At 38.6% G+C, this 14,768-nt stretch overlaps 2 protein-coding genes across 2 annotated transcripts; both read left to right on the forward strand.

Moving 5' to 3' along the window:
- The first annotated feature begins 240 nt into the window (after nt 1-240).
- Nucleotides 241-7,904, forward strand: dus3l (dihydrouridine synthase 3-like (S. cerevisiae)). Its single transcript, XM_044335082.1, has 16 exons — nt 241-540; nt 783-879; nt 1,165-1,435; nt 1,524-1,875; nt 2,343-2,419; nt 2,706-2,795; nt 3,039-3,080; nt 3,293-3,445; nt 3,619-3,735; nt 4,435-4,500; nt 4,736-4,846; nt 6,162-6,258; nt 6,455-6,530; nt 7,102-7,290; nt 7,402-7,530; nt 7,636-7,904. Exons 2-16 carry the CDS (start codon nt 803-805, stop codon nt 7,706-7,708), a joined length of 1,920 nt encoding a protein of 639 aa, XP_044191017.1. The 5' UTR covers nt 241-540; nt 783-802; the 3' UTR covers nt 7,709-7,904.
- An 866-nt stretch (nt 7,905-8,770) lies between these two features.
- LOC122969430 (zona pellucida sperm-binding protein 4-like) lies at nt 8,771-13,269 on the forward strand. Its single transcript, XM_044335083.1, has 12 exons — nt 8,771-9,086; nt 9,943-10,227; nt 10,310-10,422; nt 10,556-10,745; nt 11,030-11,152; nt 11,259-11,431; nt 11,821-11,918; nt 12,089-12,237; nt 12,359-12,536; nt 12,625-12,760; nt 13,015-13,089; nt 13,167-13,269. Exons 1-12 carry the CDS (start codon nt 8,897-8,899, stop codon nt 13,173-13,175), a joined length of 1,719 nt encoding a protein of 572 aa, XP_044191018.1. The 5' UTR covers nt 8,771-8,896; the 3' UTR covers nt 13,176-13,269.
- The last annotated feature ends 1,499 nt before the right edge of the window (nt 13,270-14,768 follow it).

Consider the following 14,768-nt stretch of genomic DNA (forward strand, 5'->3'; position numbering starts at 1 on the left):
CTTTACTGCAATACTTACTTTAATACTTTAACTACATTTTGCTGCCAGTGTACTTTTATTTAAGTAGGATTTTTCATGCAGTACTTTTACTTGTAATGGAATACTTTTACATTGTTTTATTGTTACTTTTACTTACGTAAAGGATCTGAATACTTCTTCCACAACTGTACATATACAGATGACAAAGGTGATCCGATTCTGTCCATATGTATTGTGCGGAACCAATGTTCGCTATTCAGTCCACCACGGACCTCACCAAAGAGTCGCACAAACACTTCCTCACGCTGTGGATTGTTGCTGTGCATGTGATGATGTAAAACAGAAGTATAATCCAAGTTAACTGTATTCGTCTAGTTTTAAGCGTTTAACGAGACTTTTAAACGGCATAAAAACAACGTCAGTTGCTAGCTGTTCAGTTTTATTTACGTCAACAGCCGTCCGTTAGCTGTTAGCTTGTTAGCAGAATTATTTAGTTAATATAACTGTTTGAGCAAAGCATGCTAAAGTAGCTGCTAGCTCTGGTGACCTTAATAACAACAGGTAAGAAACTAGTATAATATGAATTGTTCGGCTTAATCAGACAGTCAACTTATATGATATGAATGTTGAATTAATTACAATTAAATTATACCATATGACATTACACGCTGGTAAAATGTGTTGATGCAAAGTTTTACCTTGTGTCAGCTGTACAGATTAGGAGTAATTAGTGGCTCTCCTATTAAACAATATGCAGCAGTTTGATCTAAAGTTATAAGCTGATGCATTGTCGTGTTTCACAGGGAGGATTGGTGAAGCAGTGATGGAAAAAGCGGCAGAAGAAATCTCCGCAAAGGGGACAGATGTAGCTGTGAAGGGTGAAGCATCCCTCAAAACAGAGTGAGTAAAATGACTAACGTGACACATAGAATTTTGAAATTGTTTTCTTAAAAAATGACTCTATACGATTAATCAGTTATCATAGTTGGCGATTAATTTAATAGCTGACAATTATTTGACTAATCGTTGCAGCTCTGTAACACATGAATGCTAGCTGTATGCAACCTCAGGACTTTGTCAGGCTAAATTTACATGTTTTTCCATTTCACACAATGGTCTGTACACACAGGTAGTTAAGCTACCAGACTGACAGTGAACTAACATCTCCTCTTATTGTATTTGCAGATTCCTAACAAACAAAGAAAAATTTCATGAGTTTATAGACTCAAAGTGGCAGGGCCCAAAAGGAGAAAAGGTCAGTGAAAATGAGACAGTTGAGGAGTCAAAGGAGACATCTGTGGAGGAACCTGAAACTAAAAAGCTCAAGCTGGACCCTGAGGAGAGGAATAAGACAGGAAAACAAGACGGTAAACGACTTCGGGGGCAGAATAAGTCAAGGCCACACGTAAAGCCCACCACCTATGATGAAAAACGACTGTGTCTCTCAGTTATTAAGGTATGAAGCTTTAACCAGGCATTCACAAATGCTGCATACTTGTCGATCGTTGGATTGTTTGTTATCATGTATCCTCCCTTCTATTCAGGACAACAAAGTATGCCCCTTTGGAGACAAATGCTACTTTCACCATGACGTAGCCGCATACATGGCCGACAAGCCCGCCGACATTGGGGAAAGCTGCTACCTCTACGACACTTTTGGGAAGTGTGCGTATGGTCTCTCCTGCCGTTTCGCCAAGGCACACACTACACCCGACTTCAAAACCATGGAGAAAGCAGATCTAGTTAAGGCCTACGAGGGCAGGACTGTGGTGAAGAACAGCCTAAGTAAAGACCTCCAGAATTGTCTGAGGAAACGTGCGGTGGATTTCAAGAAGTCAGCAGAGTACCTCAAAACACTTTCAAACAACAAAGACAAAAGAGAGCAGCAAGGCAATGGTAAGAGACTTTGAATAGACTTGAGTAAAATAAAAATACTGTTAATATTCTTCCGGTGCTCTTTTTTTAAGCATGACGCTGTCAGTCATATTCTTTGCTGAGTCTTGCCATGAGTCTGTTAAGTGGTTTGAAATGATTCTGACAGAAGTGCAACAATCAGCAGTGAATAGGAAGTGGGTCTGAACCCAATAGCAAGTTAATGTATCAGGTTTGTCTGTGGCTCTTGTTGGAACCTTTGTTTACTCAGCTCACCTTATTTTATACTCGCCCTATATCATACTTTACCATTTGAGTTGAGCAGGTGTTTAATGACAATGTGTTTGAAACTGCCATCATGATTTAAGTTATTTAGTTACTCAGTGTTACTGCACATTGTAACATTCCTTCTACCAGACTTCCTTGTATAAAATGTGGTATGTGAATTGATTTAAATTTGTTGTTATAATTCAGTCGTTTGACACACTCAGGTCAAGCTCACGCAGCTGAAGTATGTCCAGATCCAACAGGAGAGGCAAAGTGTGCGTCTACTGAAGCAGAAACGCAGGTAAAAGTCTCTACTCAGAACCTGCTGAACCGTGAGGAGTTCCAACGTGTTGGCAAAAACAGCAGTTTAATACCGCCTTTTTTTTTTACAACACATACATGGAGTGACAAGTTTTTTCCTCATAGTTGGGGTCCCTCGATAAATCTGTCTCATGTATTATTTAAACTATTGAACCTGTTAATCTACTACTTCTGAAATACACTGCAGGTAGAGAGCAGAACTAATGAGTTGTAAATGGTGCGTTCAGCTGAAAGGGTGCTAAAGTTGCTGGTTTGCTTTGTTGCAGGCCAGCCTGGAGAAACCAGCTTCAGTGAAGACTGTTGGCCCATTGACAGACACAGATGTCATCAAGTTGCGTGCATGTGAAAAGAAGCAGGTATAATTCTCAGCCCCTTCCTCCTATATCATCTTTTGTACTTGGACTTTGTCTTGCTCATTTAATGTCCATATAGATGTAAACTAAATGTAGACTGTAAAAGCCAACTAGAAGGAAAATCACTTGATAATAATATTTACATAAACAATATGTTTGAAATGATATTTACTTGATATAATAATCACTCACTTGTAGTGAGGCTAAATGAATAATAAGTGAGTTTTTTGTGTCTCTGTGTTCAAGGTGGACTTTCAAGACAAGCTCTACCTTGCTCCTCTAACAACTGTAAGTACCACCGGAGTGAAACATACACTGGAGTTAGAAGTGTTACTGATGTAGTTATATATTTAAATCCTGCCAAACCAATCATATTCCCTGTCATTTTGGACATGTGTTTATTTAAAACTCCACTTTAAAGAACCAGTAATACAGTGAGTTAAATCAAATGCTGACCTGTAAACGAGGTTTGGACTAAGTGATTTTCTTTCTTTCCTCAGTGTGGAAATCTGCCTTTCCGACGTGTGTGCAAGCGCCTCGGAGCAGACATCACCTGTGGGGAGATGGCCATGTGCACAAACCTGCTACAGGGGCAGCAGTCAGAGTGGGCCCTCCTGAAGAGGCATGAAAGTGAAGATCTTTTTGGCGTCCAGGTGGAGGATTGCTGAAACTCTTCAGAACAATTCAGAGCTGTTAAATGACTCTATTCATTCTGATGTTATAAACATGACTTGTAGACTTTGGCAATGCTTGTGTTTCTGTGATCAGAGGATTTTGTGTGAGAGTGAAGATGACTACATTTCTTAAGTCTGAATTGTGTCTCCAGGTGGAGGGCTGCTTCCCCGACACCATGACGAGGTGTGCAGAGCTTATCAACAACAACACTGATGTTGACTTTGTGGACATCAACTCAGGATGCCCCATTGACCTTGTCTACAAGAAGGTAGTCTCATTGGGATGAAAACACAGTTACATTATGGTTCAAGTTGTTGATTCTTTTATGTTTTCTATCCCTTCTGTCCATATAATTGCAGCTTTATAGGCAAGTGCCACAATGTTAAACCTGTCAGGCTTATTAGCTTTTATTAATTTCTAAAGAACATAGAAAACAACTCCACAGACTTGTAATCTGGTTTTGTTATCCATCAATGTGAGCAATAATGAGAGTCAATAATGCAATAAAAAATGCATAAAAATGCAGTATCAGGTGAAATAATATGGCTATAGACCTATGTATATGGATAGAATTGGAAAGAATTTTCATTTTCATAATAGTGCTCAGTTTTCAATCAATAGCTAGTATCCCAGTGTGGTTGGATTAGGTCCCACATTAAAGCTTTAAATCAGTTCGTATTTCTTTTAACCCAATATAAAATCTTTAAAATATCCCTCACAAACCTGTGGGTGAAGTTTCTGATGCTACAGACATGTTTTTCCACAGTACCTGAGGCTTAATCAATTGGATAAATTGGATAAATGTGAAGGTAAATAAGCCAGGGCAGATAAGGTGAACTCACATGTCACGAGGATGACAGAGAGCTTCACCGGCACGCAGAGCGTAGACACTGGCAGCAGACAGGAAATATGAAACATCAGTATCACAGACTGTGACATGTGCTGTTTGTTTGCTTTCCCTCATCAGGGTGGAGGCTGCGGCTTGATGACACGCACCCGAAAGTTTGAACAGATAATCAAGGGAATGAACTATGTAAGTGTGCATTTTTAAACAAATGTCTAACCTTATATTAGTATATTTTCAATGAAACAATGAATATCTTATGGGGCTGGATGTCTTATTGGTTGCCAGGAAGAAATACCACATGTAATGATTCAAAACAAAATGTAAAAACTATTGTACCGCAACGTAATTAGTTTTTAATTTCTATTCCATGTTAATTTTTTACACAAAGTTATAGGCTAAACACCATTTCATCTTCCTAAAGGTCCTTGATGTCCCTTTAACGGTCAAGATCCGCACTGGTGTTCAGGAGAAAAGCAACATCGCACACAAACTCATCCCAGAGATGAAGAATTGGGGCGTCTCTATGATCACAGTAAGTCTTTTAGTATAGAGGAAGCATAAATAAATGTCAAAAGTTGTGGCAACTGTAAAAAGAGACATGGGTCTGAGCAGTCTGAAAAGATATCAACACACAATATTTGTTAAAATCATGATTAAAGCTATAATATGTAATTATTCCACATTAAAATGTCTAAAAACAACTAGACCTATGTTATATATTTTGTTGAGTTGTGTACTTGGATTATCTCAAATGTTTCCAACAATTTTCAAACCCAGAGAAATCTGTAATTAAAGTAACTGACCGTTTCACTTGGTCGCCTGTCAATGGCGTCATACCTCCTCTACCAAAGAGTAAACACGCACAAGATGTATATGGCGGCTTTGTTTTTGTCCGCTACAATGGTGTCTACCAAAGAGTAACTTACACACATACAAGATAATACATCGGCGTTGTGGTTGTTCCACAGAAACTGTTATAAATTGACTTTTATTCAGTTTTAAGCCACATTTTCATGATAAATTTAGGTCGCTTTCAATTATATCTTTTAGTCGGAAGAAAGATTTCGTCATTGGACGTCTGGATCTTAAGTTATCAGAGAAATAAACTGGGAAAATGTTAGCAGCAGCTCAGCTAACAGCCCCTCCAGGAAGTCCAGTGGTCACCAAACATCATCGGAGAAATATTGATTTTTTTTTTTTTTGGTGAAACAGCTTTAATTAGTATTTTTAATGATTTTAATCTGTGTGTATGTTTGTTTTTGGAGAGGATGAGATCTCTGCGGATAATTCGGCTCCCAGGAGAAACCGGCCGAACATCTGGATCTAAAGTTATAAGAGAAATAAACCGAACAAGTGTTAGCAGCAGCTTGTTTTGATTGAGAGACCCCTAGCGGCTGAAATTACATATTGTGCGTTTAAATACTGTCAAGAAAAAAATCACATTTTAAAAGTTTTAAATATTTATACAAAACCTTATTTAATGTAGCTAATAACACTCCTATCCTTTCATATACTGTTGTTTCTTGTTATTAGGAATCATTGTACACTAAATTGTATATTGATACCGGTCATCAATTTAACATTGAATAAATAAATGTAACAAATGTACGTGTCATGTGAAGGAACACAGCTAAGAGGGTGTGTTCCCATTTTACAGTTTGTTTGACTCTTATTAAAGGCTTACGCCTGTCATATCACGATTCCTCCCTGACGTGTTTTTCCATGTACCTTGTTCTTTATCAGTCATGCAATCTAATGTGCTCCTTGTTTGTGTTTCCATTTTAATATTTGCAATGAAATATGAGTCTGTTTTAAAGTGTGGTGACATAGTGCTGATTTTCTTACAGCTGCATGGCCGATCCAGGGAGCAGCGCTACACTAAGTTAGCTGACTGGGACTATATCTCCACCTGCTCAAAGCTGGCTAGTCCTGTCCCACTTTTTGGTATGTGGATTTGTAAAAAAAATGCACCTGCATATAGTACAGATGAGGGTAGAATGTTAAGAAGCACATAAAATACAAGAAAAACTCCTCCTTGTACTGTGAAAAGACTGTCTAGGGTATACAATCCACAGGTTGTAGAAGAGTAGTTATTGCAGATTATGAGGTGAACTGAGGTGACCTGTTTTTATCATCCCAGGTAATGGAGACATTCTGTCCTATGAAGATGCCATGAAAGCCAGAGAGACTGGAGTTTCTGGTATTATGATTGCAAGGTTAGTGTCACTTGAGTGATTACAAACAGTAAAGAAAAAGTTATGAAAACACCACACAACAATGAAATAATTGAGGTTATTAATGCAGTCAATGGCTACTAGCCTAAAGGACAGCAGTGTCATTTTTAATCATACGTTGGCATTTGCACATGTTTTATAATGATACGTTTTGACACCTTTGATCTCAACACAGTTTTTGTGACTGTTATGACTGCAGTTTGACTTTAAATTTATTTGACCCCATTGTGACTGATGGTCACTTTAAACTTCTTTAAATGTCATTCATAAATCTGGAAATTATCTGAAGGCTGATACTTACTTCTAATTGGCTCTATAGTTGCATTGCAGTCTTTTATGTAGCTTCCTTTTTTAAATGTGATTCAGTTGTTTTTTTATGTAGTGTTTCTGTTGTGTTGTTCGCTGTTTATTTCCTGTGGTGGATCATCAGCAGTGCATTACTTGTGCTTTCAGTAACTAAGTGGATGGTATGTTCACATTTAATCTTGATCAGAGGAATAATTTATGTAGTGAACTTGACTTTGAATCAGTTTTGCATGTTTTGTCTCTTCAGGGGTGCCCTCATTAAGCCCTGGATCTTCACTGAAATAAAAGAGAGCAGGCACTGGGACATCTCGTCCAGCGAGCGACTGGACATCCTCAGGGATTTCAGCAACTATGGTCTGGAGCACTGGGGCTCCGACACCCGCGGTGTGGAGAAGACCCGCACTTTCCTGCTGGAGTGGCTCTCCTTCATGTGCAGGTGGGTTACAGGCGGCAACAACAACATGCATTCCAAAATATTGTATTTCTTACACTATAAAACTTAGTTTTTTCTATTTTCACTTCAACTCTGTCTCTCTCTCTTTCTCAGATATATTCCAGTGGGCCTGCTGGAGCGAGTTCCTCAGAAGATCAATGAGAGACCTCCTTACTACATGGGCAGGAACTACCTGGAGTCACTGATGGCCAGTCAAAACGTTGGGGACTGGGTTAGGATTAGGTGAGCAGCATATTATTTAAGAAGCACCATTTAACATCAAGCTGCACTAAGACTAAATACATGTTAATGCACTTTCTGATTAAAACCTCTTAACTTTTTTTCCAGTGAAATGCTGCTTGGACCTGTACCGAAGAATTTCAACTTTTTGCCCAAACATAAAGCCAACGCCTACAAGTGATTTTCTCTTGGAGTACTATAACTATATCCAGATATTTGGATTTTTTTTTTTAATCTGGAGAAGAAAGTTTAAAGAAATCAAATGTATGGCGTTTCAAATGATGAAGACTATTGAAAAGTCTACTTATTTGCAGTAGTATACGTACATGAATGTTTGTATACTTAATATATGCATTAAAGTCTTTTGCCACAAGATATTTCTGTCATTATTTTTTCCTGCTGCTTGAAGGTGCAGTGTGTAGTATTAAGTGGCATCTGGCAGTGAGGTTGGAGATTGGCCCTCTCTAGAGCCAGTGTTTGGTTTGTCTATTCTGGGATGCTGTAGAAACATGGCGGTCTCCATGGAAGTTATTATGGAATACCTTGTAAATGACACTGAAATGTCTACATGTTGTTCACATGGATGTTTAGCTTTTGTTAAGGAGAAAAGATAGCTGGCTTAAACTTTAATTTTGGAGATTTTAGCTGGTGTTTATTTATTTTTTTGTCCATTCTCACTACTTAACATGAGGACCATAGAATATTATATAATGCCTCAAACTATAATGCAGCCTGTAGGAAAACCCAGACAGACAAGAGGGAGAACATGCAAGTCAACACAGGGAAGACTCACTTTTGTCAGATTTGAAACCAGAGGTCCTGTGTTGATTAAATGTATAAAAAGGAATATTGATGGTGTGAATTTACAGCTGTTAAAATATTAATTGTCTGCACCAAGTTAAGGAAAAGCTGAAAAATATTTTTTTGTTGGCTAATTAATCTCAATTCAGGTCTGAAAAATATATATACTGATGTTATACTTTGGAAGTCGACTACATTTCAAGTTTTCAAAAAGTCTGCAGTCTCTTGTTTTCTGTAGCCAGAATTGAGGCCTACCACCTGCACATTTTGCTAGATACTTGTTGGATATGTTCACTAAATGTCATTTACATACATATTACATAGTTTTGGTCAATTAATGTATTTAGAAACAACTGTAACATATAAGAAACACGAAAAGGGATTTATCTTTTTTCCTAGGTCTTTCTTTTACAGCCAGTAGGCGGTTTTCACTTAAATTGACTGCCAAGTGCCAATTAGCCACCTGCCAGGTGCAGTCAATTAACGCCAAACCACTACTTGTACCTCAGCACGAGGTCACGTCTTTATTCGGTGTTCAGCAGCTGCAGGGCGGCTTTCACTTGGATCCATGGCTTGGGTCAGGGTCGAGCTGCTGCTGGTCGTCCTGACCGGGACTCTGCTGCTGGTTTCAGCCCAGCGGTGGGAGACGATCGACGGAAGTCAACTTGTTAATTTCTACGAGAGGGGACAGTTGGGACACGTGCCTACATCGCCGGGGAAAGGACTTACATCGCCAGATAAAGGACTACCAAATTATGGTCAGATAGCTCAAACGATGCGCAAATTATTATATGTTGTGTTCACTGTCAGTGGGTTCTCGCACTTCTTCATCAACATAAACCTGTGCTACAGTAGCAAGAAAACCGCTTCACAAGATAAAGAAGTATTTTCCTACATAACTTTTGAAGATGAAAGTGAGGCAGTGTAACTGTAACAGTTGAATTTTCAGAAGCAGACACACTTACTCAACTTTAAAACATTCAGGCCTTACTTGGTCTGGTATAACAAACCGCTCACAGTGGCTATAAATGGGGAAGGTTTGTAAGGTCATGGAACTAGCTGACCATGTTTCATTGGTTCGTATGTTAAATTTTGAATGCAGAGGCTCAAACACCTCTTCAATGAGAGCTGAAATCAATCCAAAGAAAAAACTGCTTATTTGTAGTAGAGCTGCAACGATTAGTCGATTTAATCAGTGAATTCACAGAAAATTGACAAAATTTTGATAATTGATTGATAATGTCGTGTTTTGAAAGAAAATGCTTAATTTCTGATTCCAGCTTCTTAAATTATGATCATTAACTGTATATCTTTGGATTAAGGACTGTTGGTCAGGACAAAACAAGACATTTTAGGTTGCATCTTGGGCTTTGGGAAATGCTGATTGATGTCTTTCACTTTTTTCTTTTGACATTTTATAAGTTAAATGACTAATTGATTTGAGGAAAAAAGTCTTCAGATTAATCAAATTAAAATTGTTAATTGCAGCCCTAGTTCATAAACTTTAAAAAAAATATGGTTTACTGAGTGAAAAACTATTGAACTGGGCAACACAAAGTTTTTGACTAGCTATCCCATGACATTTGGTAACAGCTACCCCTCTCTCTCCTCCAGATGACAGCAGTGACTACGACGATGGCAAAGATACAATTCCTGTAAATGCATTTACTGAAGGTGCTGCCACCAGTGACGACTCTGACCCTTTTGCTGACCATGGATTCCAGGTGGAGGCAGATTCTGATCTAGGGAACTGGGCCAGCATAGAATTTACAGATGCCCCTCCAAGGGGCTGGACCAGCATTACCAGTCCAAGTTCACCTGGGTTTGATGTTGTCTGTGGTGAAGCTAGCTTCCAAATTAGTCTGCCAGCAGGTTCTTTAAGTGAAGCTAAAGTTTTGGGTATGTACTTGGACTTTTCTTTGTATCCAATGAATGCATGCTATGAAGTTGCCAACTCCAGTAATTTATTTTCCCTCTCCAGACTCGACGGACCTGCTGTCTGTTATGGAAGCTCCAGAGTATTGTGGTTATATTGTGAATCCTTCCCAGAGCAGCTTTACTGTACCCTTCAATGGGTGCCATGTGAAACAACATGTAGGTTATTGCCTTGGCTCACTAATATCTTGATAATAAGACTAAAGAATGTAGCTGGCTTATTTTATTGTTTCTAAAAAAGAAATGCTGTTTGAATGTTAAAGCAAAGTCTCTCTACTTTTAAAATGATTAGACTGGCCACTACAGCCTGCAGTTGCTGTACATCGATGAGCTTGGTCAGATACAAATTGTCACCGCATCTTGTGATCATGGTCAGAAGTTTGACTCTGGCCTGTTTCCTCGTGTCAGTGGCCAAACCGAGCCTTCAAAGTGCAATAACCCAACTACTGCACCTCCAACATCAACACCATCAACAGCACAAAGTGAGTGCAAAATTTATACAGTAATTGAGCTGAATACAAGGATTCAGAAAGGACTTAACAAATTGTGTGATGCTGATGTGATGGCCAAGAATTTAGTACAAGAGGAGAGGGGACAAGAGCATAATTGGTGCATGTAGTGTTAACACTGCACCTGATCACGTGAAAGACACAGAATCCAGATCCTAAGTTCTGACAACAAGACTATGCTGTTTTGTTGACTGACTTTTTTTTTTTTCTTCACTTTTGAATGCATTAACTTTTAATTTTGCACTTGCTTATTCCAGACTGTGCTGTCCCCACTGGGGAGCAGGTGACTTGTGGTCAGTCAGGAATATCTTCCTCAGATTGTAAAAAGATGGGATGCTGTGTGGATTCTTCTACATCTGCCTGCTACTATCCACTGGATGGTAAGACTTCTGTTTTAGAAATCTTCTAATAAAAAATGCAACTTCTGTATTCCAGTTGTTGGTTACTGACTGTTCTGGTATTTATAACTGTCTTTTCTCACTTTAGAGTGTACTGGGGATAAACACTTTGTTTTTGCCATTCGTGACAACTCTGCATCCATCCCTGTGAATCCCACCAAGCTCATTATTCCTGAGGATACAAACTGTAAACCAGTCATTGTTAATGACAAGGTTGCCATCTTTAAGTTTAAAGTTACAGAATGTGGAGCTCGTTCTTATGTGAGTTTGTCATCCATCTTTACTTTTCTTAAATCTGTGCATTAAGCTAAAATGTTACTGTTACCTGATCTCAAGAGATGTTAGGTTGCACATCCTGAGTTGGGAAAACTTCAGAACTTGACAATCACCTTGTTCATGTCAGAAAATGGACTGAAGCAAGTGACTAGTCAGTAATATGTCGAGATTGCAAGATCCCAGTTGTCTTGATTGCTACTGCTTTTTAAAGAAGGGAAATATCCCTGTATGTAATGCCCTTATTAAAGTGTGTGCATTTTCATCATACAACTACATAGACTTGGTGGCTTTATTGTGTGAAGTTCATGCCATCAGCATGAGAACAATCTCAGACCTGGAGCCACCACCTGAGAAACGTTGACTTGTCTTAATAGGAAGTTGGTGAGACAAAGATCTACCTGGCTGAAGTGCAGACGACTGTCCAAGCTTTGAACCTGAAGTATGGTGTAATCACAAGAAGTGATCCACTTAGGTGAGTGGATTATAGTATGATTTCACTTTATAGGCACAACTTGTAGGCACAAAGTTTTATCAGTCATTTGAGTAACTGAATAATCTGGTCCTGTTGAGTTCAAGTTTTAATCTGTGCATGCATTTTGTATACCAACCTTAAAGATTGCCCTTTCCATGTCTCCTTTTTAGATTCATGGTTGAGTGCCGCTATAGCAAAACAGGAGCTGCTCCGCAGTCGCTGGCCAGTGTTGGCTACATGGTCAAGATCCCGAGTTCCAGTTTGCCATCATCAGTGATCTCCAATGGCTTATATGGTGTTCAATTACGAATTGCTAAAGGTCAGGTATTCATGCATTTGCCAAACAATGTATTATTTTAGCTGGAATAAGAATCTCCATAAATGTTACATTTTGGTACTTCATGATTTCAATGCCAATTCCCTGTGTATAATCCCAACAGATGCGGCCTATTCAAGTTACTTCCCCACTTACCACCAGCCCTTGCGGCTACTCCTTGGCAAACCTGTTTATCTTGAACTGCACCTGAAGTCTCCAAAACCAGATGCAGTGCTTCTCGTTAACTATTGTCTAGCTTACCCTCGTTCTGCAAAGAATGCTCTGGTGCTTATATATGAAGGGTAAGTGTGACTGTGTGTACCCAATGCATATGTCCAGAGGTTCACCTTAACTATTACCTATCAACTTATGTTAATTCTGTCTCTGTAGGTGCGCCAACCCTTATGATCCAAATGTGTCCGTCCTTGTAGTCAGTGACCTTCCCAAAAATCGCCACCACAGGCGCTTCATGGTCAGGGCCTTCCAGTTTATGGATCAAAAGACAAACAAGTACCTAGATGAAGAAGTGAGTGCAATATTCAGGAAGTCATTGTGGCCTAAAAGGCAGTTGCATGGCTGGTATTCCAGCCTCGTTCAAATGTCATTGTTCTGATTGCAAAGCTGTAATAAATAACCTAAAAATGAGAGATTAACTACACTTTGCCTGGATTTCAAGTGTGAATTGTCTATTCACATATATAAACTGGCCTCACTTGGCACTCTTAAAGGCAACTAAAGGATGTATGAATACTGTGTTCTCACATGCTGTTTCCTCTGCAGATCTATTTCATGTGCTCTACTGAGGTTTGTAGGCCAGGTGAAAAGACGTGTGAACAGCGGTGCTTTGATGGAAAGGTGAGTCTCTAGTCTAAACTTTGCAAATTTTTTTAGCATGTTGGTTAAAATGTCTAATCAATTTCTTCTGCTTCTAGGCATCTTAAGAATTTGCCAAAAAAACTGGGTTGGATTTACAGATGAAGACTTAAGAAATGTGAATAATGAACTTGCATAAATTAAAATTTTTATTGTACAGTACATCATGGATCTTGGTGTTTTCTGTTCTGCATTATGCAGTATCTATTTAAAAATGTTGGCATGAAAGGTAGCACATGTTCATGAAGTCACTGCAATCAATCATCATATTGGGACAATGAATATCGTGTCGACTGTAATCCATTTGGCCTAAGGATGGAGCTGCGGGAAGCCATAATGACAAATGAAGAGGTCCCTGGGGCGTTAGGTCAGTTTAATTTATATTTTAAAAGTTTTCGAAAGGAGTTAATTCTCTGGAGAACATACGTTTGCACAGGACATTTAATTCCCGATTTTATTGTCTTATCATGGGGTTTCTCCATTTGAAATGCATGAATGGATACAATTTGCCGCTTTTAAGAGACATATAGCTAATGTATTTTTCATACACTAAGTCTAGTAAATGTGGCACAGCATAATTACAGGCTTTTTTTTGTTTAACTGGAATGAATAAAGACAATTGTGAAATTGAGATGTCTACATGATGTAAAGAATGACATTCAAATGTGTGAATTAAGAATGCCACTCTTCCTATACATGCTGAACTGATTTAAGCTCAATCACTGCATTATTATATGGGTTTTAAATCAATACTGTTCATGTGTCTTCCCATTGTTACATGTGTCACAGTCCCACTTTAAAAATTTAAAAGGACAGATCCACAACTTAAGTCTTTCATAAAATAAGTCAGGTGCCCAAACAAACATTGAAACAGGTTTTGCTTGCTGTAATCGTTCATGCTGATCCTTTCCAAATACTTAGTGTAAGTGATGGGTAACAAAATCTACAGCCCTAGTTCTGACCAAAAATATACTTAAAGGTTTATCTGAAGATAATGAGCCTTCAGTCATCTGAGTTTGTCAAATAAAGTGGATCTCCTCCGCAGTTGCAGTCTTTTTGGGAAAGTTTTCTCTTGTGTTTTCCTGTTCAGCTGCCGTGGAAGGATCATAACAAGAGGGACTTTAGCACTAAAGACTTTCAAGATATTGAACTGATATGACTGATTTGGACAACTGAAGCCTCATACTTTTTTGCACAGAAGGACAGTGGATTTTGTCCACCCATCACTTCCATTAAAAGTGCATTACAAAATGATCCCTTAATAGCCAGTATGAACAGGAGGAATGATCACAGCAAGAAAAACATGTCAGTGTTCAGCTGGGCACATGACTGTAGTTTAAGACAGACTTGGAAGAACTGTGAACCCATCCTTTAATGAGGTCCAAACAAAGGAGAAATAGAAGGCAACAACACATCTTCTGAAAAATTATTGGAACACGTCTAGTTCTTATAATGTTTACATCAATAGTTCTCACTTTTTCACATCAAGGACCCCTAAACTGACACAAATTAGACCACGGACCTCCATCTGATAAGATTTTTTCTTTTAGATGTTTTATTACAGAAAGTGTATGAAACATATAACCAAAATAGTCATACATTCTTTCATTGTGTTGCTTATTATATAAATTATTCCCCTTTTTGCTGAGGACCCCCTGGAA

Source organism: Thunnus albacares, chromosome 19, assembly GCF_914725855.1.
Source record: "Thunnus albacares chromosome 19, fThuAlb1.1, whole genome shotgun sequence".
Classification (NCBI taxonomy): domain Eukaryota; kingdom Metazoa; phylum Chordata; class Actinopteri; order Scombriformes; family Scombridae; genus Thunnus; species Thunnus albacares.

What these genes read in the sequence shown, in the direction of transcription:
- dus3l (XM_044335082.1), top strand. Translation starts at nt 803, where the DNA reads ATGGAAAAAGCGGCAGAAGAAATCTCCGCAAAGGGGACAGATGTAGCT. An exon ending in AAGAGAGCAGCAAGGCAATG is followed by an intron (nt 1,876 to 2,342) that starts GTAAGAGACTTT and finishes TGACACACTCAG; the next exon opens with GTCAAGCTCACGCAGCTGAA. An exon ending in TTGACCTTGTCTACAAGAAG is followed by an intron (nt 3,736 to 4,434) that starts GTAGTCTCATTG and finishes TTCCCTCATCAG; the next exon opens with GGTGGAGGCTGCGGCTTGAT.
- LOC122969430 (XM_044335083.1), top strand. Translation starts at nt 8,897, where the DNA reads ATGGCTTGGGTCAGGGTCGAGCTGCTGCTGGTCGTCCTGACCGGGACT. An exon ending in TCAATTACGAATTGCTAAAG is followed by an intron (nt 12,238 to 12,358) that starts GTCAGGTATTCA and finishes TAATCCCAACAG; the next exon opens with ATGCGGCCTATTCAAGTTAC. An exon ending in CTGGTGCTTATATATGAAGG is followed by an intron (nt 12,537 to 12,624) that starts GTAAGTGTGACT and finishes CTGTCTCTGTAG; the next exon opens with GTGCGCCAACCCTTATGATC.